The sequence below is a fragment of the Aedes aegypti genome, chromosome 2 (genome assembly GCF_002204515.2).
Source record: "Aedes aegypti strain LVP_AGWG chromosome 2, AaegL5.0 Primary Assembly, whole genome shotgun sequence".
In the NCBI taxonomy this organism is placed as follows: Eukaryota; Metazoa; Arthropoda; class Insecta; order Diptera; family Culicidae; genus Aedes; species Aedes aegypti.
In genome coordinates, this window is record NC_035108.1 from 439,244,932 (window position 1) to 439,256,663 (window position 11,732).

At 39.6% G+C, this 11,732-nt stretch overlaps 1 protein-coding gene across 1 annotated transcript; it reads right to left on the minus strand.

Annotated features, from left to right (window-relative positions):
- Positions 1-9,564: 9,564 nt before the first annotated feature.
- Positions 9,565-11,229, minus strand: LOC110677123 (drosulfakinins). The gene has a single exon (XM_021847845.1). The coding sequence runs from the start codon at positions 10,193-10,195 to the stop codon at positions 9,749-9,751; it is 447 nt and encodes a 148-aa protein (XP_021703537.1). The 5' UTR covers positions 10,196-11,229; the 3' UTR covers positions 9,565-9,748.
- Between the last annotated feature and the right edge of the window lie 503 nt (positions 11,230-11,732).

Consider the following 11,732-nt stretch of genomic DNA (forward strand, 5'->3'; position numbering starts at 1 on the left):
ACCCTATAAGAGTTAACACTAAAAATTCAATTTTCTCAGTTCAAATACAATAAATTTAAAATAAGAAGTAAGAATAACTATGGTTAATTGGGAATATGAAACATAGGTATGTGTTTTTTTTTTCGATTAATCGATTTTAACAGCTTTTTCAGTGTTGACATTCGCTCGATTTTTAATAGGGCCTTAGTTTAGTGCAGGGAAGTAGGCCGTTCCATGATACATAGGCGAGATGAGAACGATGAAAAATTAGAAGAAAAAAAACTTCTGAGTCACAAGTATACAAAGTTCTGTTCTGTTTGAAGTGTGCAATGTAATTGAATGACGCTAGCCAACACCGAGCGTCACTACTGTTATTTCACCCCATCTGCAGACAATGAGTTTCCTGTGTGAACGTGGATGAGGTAATTACCGGTAACAGGATTAAACAAAACACATAATGGTCAGTAAACCGTGATCGATTTTTTAGAATTTAAATACCCTGAGTTGAGCAAAACGTGCAGCTATGTATATTTTCAAGATTTTCCAAATATTCGGATTCATGGAATTGGAGCTTTAGAAGCCCACCTCCGGCGAAACTGATTAGACTGATTCATGCAACGTTGGATGGATCGAAATCAAATGTGCGGATGAGACTTCAACCTCCTTCGTAACCTTAGATGGATTGAAGCAAGGAGATGCGCTTTCGAACCTTTTGTTCAATATTGCTCTCGAAGGAGCTGTAAGGAGAGCGGGCGTGCAAAGACGTGGTACCATCGTCACCAGGTCGCATATGCTCCTGGGTTATGTGGACGATATCAGGCCCATGGCACGGGACGACTTTTAGCGTAGTCAACATCTCCATGTGTTTACTCATTTTCGGGTGACTTGAATCGAGAGTGTAATCAGAATGCGAAGTTTTGTTTAATGTTTATGATCCATAATCGAGCAAGTTTCGCAATCAAATCACTGATTGCTTGCTTGGAGGCTTGCAGGATGCCTTTTAACGTTTGCTCTCCTTCCAAAACCATCGAATGTGCTTCAACTTTTTGGCACATTATTGTTAAATCAGACAATATCAAAAATTGATAATCAAACCATAGCAAACAATTAAACAAAACAATGGTCTTTATTTTCACAGTTCTTACAACTGACAGTGGGCGATATTCACTTATCGCCCGGGACATCCTGGCTACGAAGAACACTGTGTATCGATATATGGTTGTCATGGGCCTGGACGATATCGATATAATCGGAATTGATCGTCGAGCCGTAGAAGAGGCATTCATGCCTTTTCAAAAGGAGACAGCGAGGATTGGACTTACCGTCAAGACCAGCAAAACTAAGTACATGATCGCTGGTATACAGCGTGGTTCCAATCGTAACGTTGGTAGTGAAGTGGTGCTGGGGGTGGTGAAAAATTTGATGTAGTGGAAGCATTTGTGTATCTTGGTACTCTAGTGACGTGCGATAATGCGCGTAGGGTTTATTAGGGCTTTTTACGGGCTCCGTAACCAGCTTAAGTCCCGTAGCCTGCAGACGAAAACAAAATTTGCGCTATATAAGACTCTTTCCAACTAACATTTAGTGCAAATGTAAACATTCTCTAGGCCCTCTTTATACGGCTAGTAAAGGCGCTGTACATACGAACGAAAGCTTCTATGCGATCCTTTTACCAACAAATCTGGCGAATCTACTCAGCTACTTTTAAGCTGTGTTGGCAGCTCTTATTCATACCGATCATTGCTCTTTCTCGACAGTTATACGACAAGTAGCTGTGTAACATCTTCGGAAGGCGCTTTCTCAACGATTTCGGATCTGTTGAATAATTATTATACAGCTTCGCTGTATTATCGATTAAATATTATTTTCAAGCTGTTTCACAGCTTCCGGAATTCATATAATAAAGTATCTGAATTTAATGTTCCCAACGTTACCAGCCACCGCTTGGAATCGAACTCACGATCTCTGCAACCACAATTCTCGACGGTGTCCTTGTTGCCACCACACACGGATAAAAATCTGATCCCCGCACCATGATTTACAAATCATGAAATTCATAAATTGGTTAGGTCATGATATCAGGATCACAAATCATGGTTCCTGGAGTCATAATCATGATTCCTCATAAGCGTAACATCCAGTGTGAAAACACTAAGCGGCGCACTTTGCTTCATTACATTCGTATCGATCACTCTCAATTCAAGATGACGAAGCGGTTGAGTGGTAGAGTACGTGACTCACAATCGGAAGGTTCTTGGCTCGAATCTCAATGTATGCTATTTTTAACATTTTTTTTATTTTCTCGATCATAAACGGATGCGCGACTCAGCATTTTTGGAATTTGAATCATGATTCCGAGCAATCAGCTACAAAAACCTAACGCGTGTGTTCCGTTACGGAAATCTGACTCATGATATCATGAGTCCAAATTATGGTGTATTTTCATAAGACGAAAACACGCTGGAATCATGATATCATGAGTCATAATCTTGTTTTTGGATTCTGATTTCTACCCGTGCAGTCTATATCGAAAGGCAAAGAAAACACACCGTTTTGTTCTACATCGAAAACGGTTCACACAATATTTTATAATGATCGTAAAAGATGCCATAGCCGCGCTTACACCACTTCATGAGGCTGTAAAAGGGTGCGACACTTTAAACGCAATGTTTACATCCAACAAGCTAAGTAGATGCGCCACAAGTTGTTGTTTTACAGCATACTGCTGTATGCTCGCTGTATAACTAACGACAAAGCGCTTTTTAGATATATATTGAGCAGCATAACAAATCATATTGTATAGAAGCAGCCGGATTGATGATGGCGAGTTTTATTCCACATCATTAGGTTGCTGTCTTATACGGTGTTGAGATACAGCTTAGTGAAAGAAGCAAAAGCGATAACTGACGAAATTTGTTCAGCTAAGATTTGTAGCTGCAAAACGTTTGCGTTATAGCTGTATTAACGCTAATCGTTCTATTTTTGACAGCTTTCATTTTTTGCTGCGTTCGATGCTTCAATTCAACTGTTATACAGCACAAAGCAAATAATCTTGGCTTATAGCGCTAAAAATGTTAGTTGGGTTATCCTTCCGGTTACTCTATACGGCCTCATCCTGGACGTTAAAAGAGGTCGACCGGAAAGCGTTTGGAGTTTTTGAGCGTAAAGTGCTGCGAACAATACTCGGCGGTAAACAAGAAAATGGCATCTGGCGGCGTCGCAAGAATCATGAGTTGTACCAAGTATATAAAGAAGTGGATATTATCAAGCTCATAAAACACGGCAGGCTGTGTTGGGCTGGTCACGTGGTACGAATGCTGGAAGGACGACAAGCAAAAATAATATTCAGTAAAGAACCCGGACGAGGCCGTCTGCTTCGTGGTATGCCGCGCACACGTTGGCTTTTTGCAGTTGAAGAGGACTTAAGGGCACTTAACGTTCAGGGCGACTGGAAGCGATTGGCTCAGGACCGAGCCCAGGGGAGAAGAATTATCCATTCGGCGTAGATTCAACGTAGCGGATTGTAGCCCATCAAGTAAGTAAGTAAGCCGACTTCGTTGACTACCACTGAATATCCAAAATCTGGGAGGGAGTCACAGATACTACACACGAAATATGAAACAAAAGTTTTCCAAACTGCAAGATTACTCCAGCTCATCAACGACAATCAAGGCAGGCTTGGGGAAAATCGCTGGTTCTCTTTTAGTGCGATCTTTCTGTACAAACATGGGAAAATGGACGAAGTTTTTTTTATTGAAAAAGAGTAAAAAGATGCATGTTTCAATACTTTATTTTCAATCAAAATAAAAGGTGCTATCGTGACTTTCCAAAAAACATTAATTTACGGTATTTAAGATATAGTCACACCCCTTGGTTTAAACTCAAATTTTAGGTATTTTTTGTTTTCCGTGTTCTTTCCAAACTTTCAGATAGTAACAGTGCTCGAGAGTGCTCTGTCATCAATTGAATTCGTTTCGCGCGACTCGTTTTTTTTTATGTCCTGTGTGTGTTAAGCGTGTTGATTCAAAAATTGAATGTGGTTCAGCATTTGTTGGCCAGAACAAGGTGGTGGTCACTCTACACACTTCGTCGGCGCATTTTTTGTTCATGCTGTGCTTTCAGAGCGCCAAAGTGTGCCAAGCTTGTTATTATTCCAAATGCTATAAAAATCCTATGAACTGAAATTACAGGACTTTTTGTTTGCATCCCATTCCGCAAATTCCAGAAACCTTAGGTAGGGTTAAGGGGGCACAATCCGTCATTGATTTCGGAATTTTCAAATGCAGTTTTTTCGTTCAAAATCAACAAAATTCACAGGAAAATGTGTTCACTGTATGATACTCTTTAACCGAAACACAGTGAACACATTTTCATCGAATAATTTTTAGATTTGAACAGAAAAACTGCTTTTGAAGTTTCGATAATGACGATGATTACGATGGCGGAGCGTTGAGCGTTAAGATCCCTTGGGTAGGATCAGTGCCGTAGCGTGCTATTGGCCAGGTTGGCACCCGCCAAGGGCGCCAGCCTTTAGGGGGCGCCAAAATGCGTGCCATAATTTGTAAAATTTTAGAAGAGACTTATTTCATTAAGGGGTCTCTCAAAGAGACAACTCTAAACATGACAATGCAAATTATGGTACCTAGATAGTCCTAGCGAAAAACGCGCAGCTACAAAGAGGGTTGTTAGTTCAAAACCTATATTCTCCATGGCATAGAGTATATTCGTGCTTGCCACACGATATCCAATGCAAATGGTAAAAATGGTCAATTGGCAAGTATAGCTTTTAGTAAAAACAGCGGAAGTGCTCATAAGAACACCACTTAGTTTAGTTTTATTGGAGCATGACGTAAAGATTTTTTAGCAAGTTGAAATAAAACTAGTCTCTGATAAAATATTCTAGTGAAGACATTTTCTACATTCTTCCAAGTGATTTTTTTTGCCTTTATTGGTTGCTCATTCCATTAAACCATTCCTCTCACAAAGAACGAGTCACCATACATCCACCAATTATCTGAAAAGCAGGCTCTGTCCCAGTTATGACGTAACACCAGAAAAACAAGGTGAAAAATTAGCAGTTGAAAAAAGTGTTACTCAATTGAATTTTAACTAAATATTTTTGAAAAATCTTGAAAAAAAAAATGCAGAAAAATTAAAAATATAGTTAATTTAAAACTCCTGTGACAAATCTCAGACTTATCAATGTACATTAAATAAAAACTTTCCAATTCCAGCAATGATTTGGAGATCTCGACACAAAAATTCAAAGTTAAGGCGAAACAGTTAAGAATACAAATGAAATATTGAATCAAAACTTTAAAGGCACACATCTTTTAAAGAAGCCGCGAACAACAGTGAAATTCTAATTTAAGTGTTTTGTGCACTAGCAAAAAAAGTTTGGTCAATTAATTTACTATTTCTTCAGTAAAGTGCCTTTAAAACGGTAATTGGGGTAAATAGATTTCGACAATAATTGGATTCTGAGCTGATTCACATTGAAGCAGTAGGATTCCACATAAATATTACTCATATACACAAACCAGGACATAATGTCCATTACAAAATCTCTTTTAAAATTTCCACATAGGTATACATGTATGCAGTGCCGGATTTGGGAATCATGGGGTCCGGGTCAGATCTCTTGAAGGCGGCCCATGTCACAAAATGAGCAGGAAACGTTTAGTACAGGCAAGTTTAGTATTTTGAAAATGATATATTAGGAAAACTAAAAAAAATGTATTATTACTCATCTGAATCATCAGCATAAAATACTTGAAAAGTGTACATGATAAATTATAAGATTGAATATTGGCTGAATCGTTCTTAATCAAACAATTTTGATGTAGATATTTTCATTTATTGAACTTGAAAGACAATCGTTAATGAAGCAATGAGATAATCGATAAGCTATTTTATTTTATTGTGTAGAAAATTTCTGATTTCCCACCATCGCTGTTATAAACATATGATCCTATCACGACTGGATTGAACTATACGCTTCAAAAATCAATTTTATTTTCGTAACGGTAAAGGAACAAACGTAGACAATCGTTGACAATGCAATGCGTTGCTTTAATCAGATATACAACTAGTATTTGCGGACAGGAAGCAATTGCTTTCAGAAAGGCACATGAACTTCACTTTCGGTCAACTAACAACTTTCAGAATTAGCTATTTGAGCCTTCCCCAAGGCTCATGTCTTCAGAAGGCCGGCTCGAAAGGCACGTTTATAATTTTTATGGCCCAAATATTGACAACAGTTATAATCTCTGTAAAAAGTTCTCGAGCGGAAATTTAACAAACACCATATCCAAATTACCTTGGGCTAGTAATTTGGGGATCAGGGAAAATATATAACTAAAAATATAACTAAATTTAAATAATGTAGATTTGGGTCAAACATCGAGTTACCGTTTGAATTTTGAATGTTTTTGATAGAATAACAGCTTCAGTACCCTGGTAATCAAATACAAAAAAATGTGAATTACTTAGTATCTTAGTCTTTTAATGATCATTCCAGAACATAAAGTACTGTAATTATGACAGTATCTTTCCAGAAAACTGTGACAGTTTGCTGCATAATAAACCAAAAAGAGTTTTAAAGTTTTCGATATAACTTCGATGATTTTCATCAGAGAATTGCAATGTTTTCATTGAAACTGAAAAATTCAGGGGGGGGGGGGCTTGATCGGAGGAGGGGCGGGGCATTTGCCCCCTCAGTACCCCCCCCCCTTATCCGGGCCTGCATGTATGTAGGACTTTAACAGAATACTATGCGAGTTTTTGACAAAATTTTAAGTAGGATCCCTAGTCAGCTTTGGAGGGCGTTCTCACGTGATTCTGAATCGAATAGCATAAGAATCAGATCGAATATTCAGAACAATTCTCACAATATTCCGAATCAAGTTATTAAAAAATTATTTGACATTGAAATGAGAACAGTAGTGAAAAGCCATAATACTAAGTTTTACTCTATTGGACAAGAATTTAAGAAACTTAAGCAAAAGTATATGGATCAGCAATTGTCAACAAGCATTTCTTAGGGAATATACACTATACTGATGTTTCAATAGATCCCAGTGATTTTAACAGGAAATGTATTAGAAAATTCAATCACTTCCGGGCTATCAGATAGTCCTCTTGAGAATAAAATTTGGTATACTGTGTATAGAACTTTACCCCATCATTAATTGTCTGTATACAAAGCTTTACTAAACAGCAATATCATAATCCTTGAGAATTTTGATGAACTATTTTTACAGAAGTCGCGCTAGAATTTCGCGTATTACAGGTAATATAATGCTTTCTTAATATATTCAAAAACAACTTGAGCTTCAAACAAGGGGCGCTCAAACGTCGGTTCGGCAAGGGCGCCATGAGACCACGCTACGGCTCTGGGTAGGATTGCACGGTATTAGTTACGATCACTTCGGAGTACCATCCGTTTTCGCTTCACAAGGAAATACTTTTTATTAGGCGAAGGCATTCCGGGCTACGGTTTACATAATCGACGGAGAATATTACGGGAAGGCCAAATCACTTGTGTGACACATGTTACTTTAATGGGAAGGTTTGGGAAATGCCCTGTTGTTTTGGGCTGATGATGAAATATGGAGCATTAACGGTTATATACGGTTATATAATTATTTTATTATATGTACGGGACGTGTGATGGAAAAGGAAGGAGTGTATGGGGAGCTGTGAGTAAATAATTGAATAACATCTCCTTTGATTGAGGAACACAATGAGACATAAGTTCTGTTGGACCACTGAAAACCGCTGGACACATGGCGACGTTGAGATAAAATTCTTAGAGAGGCAAACGAGGACATTCCCATAGATTGATGGTAATATTTGGACGTTCGCCAAAGTATTTTGAGTTTTCCCTTAGTCTTAGGTTTCCCAATACAGTTTTTACTCATTCTACTTTAGTCATTCCCAAAACATTTTTTACTCCGACTTCGGGATTCAATGAGTTTTATTAAAACAGAAATAAAGACTATTGGGGAAAAGTGCAACTGGTTTATCTTTTGTTCTCGTCCTAAAACAACTTTTTCACGTTTTAGCCCGCCTATCTCTGTCAGCAAAAAAAGTTTCAATTGCGTCGCCTGTGGTATTGTTCTTCTATAGTTTACTATATCTATTGGTCTGTAACGTCGATCTGAAATAACAAAATAAAAATGATAAATAGGAAATATATTACAATTAGCATAAGTAAGATTTTCCTGCGCAAACCAGTATGTTTTCCATTATTTGACGGGAAACAAACAACAAAGAAATATCAATGGTTGTTAAGAACAAATTTTAAGTTCACTGTGATTTTTATAGCGACCTGTTATGGAAAACTTTTTTTTATGGAAGTGTGCCTAAGCAGCGCCTGGCACATTGTGTAGAGTGACCACCCCCTTGGGCCAGAACGTCTACCGAACGTATCCTATGACACTACCATTTCCATCAATAGTCCACAACAACCAGTAACACCTATGAGAGGTCGTAGAGTTTTTTTTTCTATCTTCATTAACGAGATTTTTAGCCCTGGGCTAGTTCATCTCGGGATGGGATTCGATCACAGGTCCTCGGCGTGTGTTCTACCCACTACACCAGGTCCGTCCCCAGGTCGTAGAGTTCTCTGCATCTTTCTTAAGTAGGTGTGCAATCAATCATCCTTTCCCATTCCCCAGCTTTCGCAAGGACGTGGCCAGGACAGCTCCCGATTATTGGAGGATGCGTCAATCTTGTCTAAGAGTTAGAGGTTAGACCCAAATTTTTGACTTTGGTAACGGACGGGAAGGAGGCAACCCTCATACAATGGTCTAGGACTGTACCACCTACGAATTTATGCGAAATGCTTAATGCTAATGCTAATGCTAATACTATTTAATTTCACTAGAATTTGTATCCTTTGACAGATACGCGTAAATCAACCTCAACTGTAAGGCCGTCTTCAGTCTCGTGTACAAGACTCATCTTCTCGAAGTCTAAAGTACTAAATTCTTTTTTTTTCATCTACGTTTCCCATAGTAAGCTCCATATGAACTTCAAATGACGGGTGAACAGTCAAATTCTTTACGAATCATATTAAACTTTGAAAGGATGCTATTTACCATAATAAAAATCCTTTGAGCATAGGGGAGTCAAAATTTCAAAATTTTCGTCACTCTACTGGAGCATGCTTGTCCGGCTGTCTAGTGTTAGTCTGTGCAGCTAAATGACTGAAGACGGGTGTCCGTGTCTTTTTTATTATTCTACTAGTGGTCCCGGCAAACTTCGTCTTGCCATCAAGTAGGCTGTTGAAAAACGCTATGAATCGTCCCATACAAAATGACAGTTCCTTCACTCTCGTTTTCCCTACTTTTCCAGTGAATATCCTGCGATTTTTATACATACAAACACGTCGGAACCCTTGAGGAACAAAACGGAGAAATTATCATTCAAATACGTTGATCCATTCGCAAGCCATTTCGTGACATACAAACACCACTCCATTTTTATTTATATAGATAGATAGATTTAGTTTTCGCAAGCTTTAATAGATAGACCAACAAGGATTTGTGATTTTAATAAGGAACACAAACGCCAAACAACTTGTTTTTGTTCACATTTTATTCAGTTGTATCCACACACACAATGGTTCTGTAATTTGCTCATTTTGCACCTATAAAACCCAAAACGAAGAGAAGTCACCAGCCGCCACGCCAAGAGTTGCACAATAAGACGAGTTGAAGGTCGATGACGAACCAACACTCATCTATCGGATCCGCGCGAAGATTTACCGTCTTCCGAATCTCATGTGGCCGTAGTCGTCGAACTGTTCCCCTTCGCCACCACCCCCACGTTTTCCGAAGCGCATGTGGCCGTAATCGTCGAACCGCTTTTCGATGTCCTCGTCGTCGATGAAGTTGATGTCGGCCACGTAAGCTAGGGGTAGTTTCGAACCCCCGGCTGGAGACCTCTGCAGTACGGTGTACGTTCCGATATGGCCCGGACCAACGGGCCCAGCAGATCTTCGACTGTAAACATTCTTGAACCACACACTTTGCAATTTGTTCAGTCCATCATCTCGACCCAGAAGACTTTCCATTGCCTCCGAACTCCTGGTGGATTGTGAATTACTGCTGCTTCTAACACCACTGGTCGAAAGAGCTTCACTGGCCACGGCCTGGTACGTGAAGTAGATGGTGAGCGAAATTAGGATTGATAACGTTAGGCGAGCCATCCTGGTGGGATATCGGAACTGTTGGAAGATTGTCTGTGGGCCCAGGAGCAGTCCCAGAAGATGACTGGTTGGTTCAAAAGCTCATTCAGCTGCTTTTATATTTATCATAGAGGATTGGTTCATCAGCGTCATATTTTTCCTATCATCGAGAGTCTGTTAATGCGGCTGGTGCAAGGGGAAGATTTTAACATTCTTCATTCATCGTGGCGCGCAAAATGTTGAGAAAATCGAATTAGTGTCATTGCTGGTTTGATGAGTTATTTTTCCGCGCTGAGCTTTTCAGGATTTTCTCGGTTTTGAAGAGTGAATGCGAATGATGATGAGACTTTACACATTAACATTTATTTCACTTAAATTAGGTATTTATCCAAGACAACTGCATGAGTTACACGTCAATGTCGTTTCGGACCATGTCCCGATCCTTGCGGAACAATCCCTCCTGATAGGTTAACATTACACTGGGGCACAATATGGCTTCATTTCCCCTCTCCGGATTGGTGAGCATTACTTTGGAAGGAGTTTTTGGTCCGGCAGCGGCGTGGACTGCCCTTCTTGTGCGTGGTGTAACTAACGATCTTAAGGTGATGGTAGGTGTCGAAGTTGACCGATTGGTTTCTGATTGGGGTGCTGGAAGAACGATTCGAATTTTGCTACTGGTGTCGACATCTCCTTCCCTTAGGCCCCTCTCGCGTTGGTGTCTCCTCAGCGAAGAGGTAGATGATGGTGGGCTGCTAAAGTAATCCCGTTTGTCTTCCGTAGCAACTACATCCTTCGAAAACATGGTGGTCAGCCGTTTGGGAAACACCCTCGGTTTAATTTGGTTATAACCTTGGTACACAGTAAGAAATTTGTCGATTTTATAAGAAAACTTTTCCGATTCCGAGGCAAAGAACTTTTGGCTTTTTTCCTTTGCGAGTTGAATCACCCTCGTGGGTGCTCCACTCATTTTATTTCGTAATTCGTCGAGGGAAGTAAATCCAGGTGTGGTGTCTGGTTTTGGTGCTCCAGGGACGACAAACAAACTACTGAAGGTCTTCCCTCACCTCACAAGGACTTTTATATGTGTCGCGGTAAAGAACACCTGTTGCCTGTAGACAGCATAATCAAAGGCCAGCTTATAACCAGGGCTTAGACGAAAAAAGAAGCAAAACACAGGTAAAGACGCATAATATGGTATTAGTAGCGTAGCAAGGGGTGTACAATGGGTGCGGTCCGCACCGGGTTCCTACAGGCTCCGAAATCAGGATGAGAATTTTTCCTTGCAGCGAGATATCTCCACTATAGTTGATATGTGATTGTTTTTTTTGGAATTCTGTAGCTATGTAGCTATTCTACGATTTTCGAACAATAATTGTAGTAAGGATTCATCCATCTCCAATGCTTCGTTCAAGAATTCCACCGAAAATCCTCCACAGATTTATTGAAGAATTCCTTCAGAATTTCTCAACTTCGAGAATTCCTAAACAAATGTTTGAGGATTCTTTTCCTGCGATTCCATCAAACATTCATCTAAAAATATGAAAGAGATTTCTCAAGG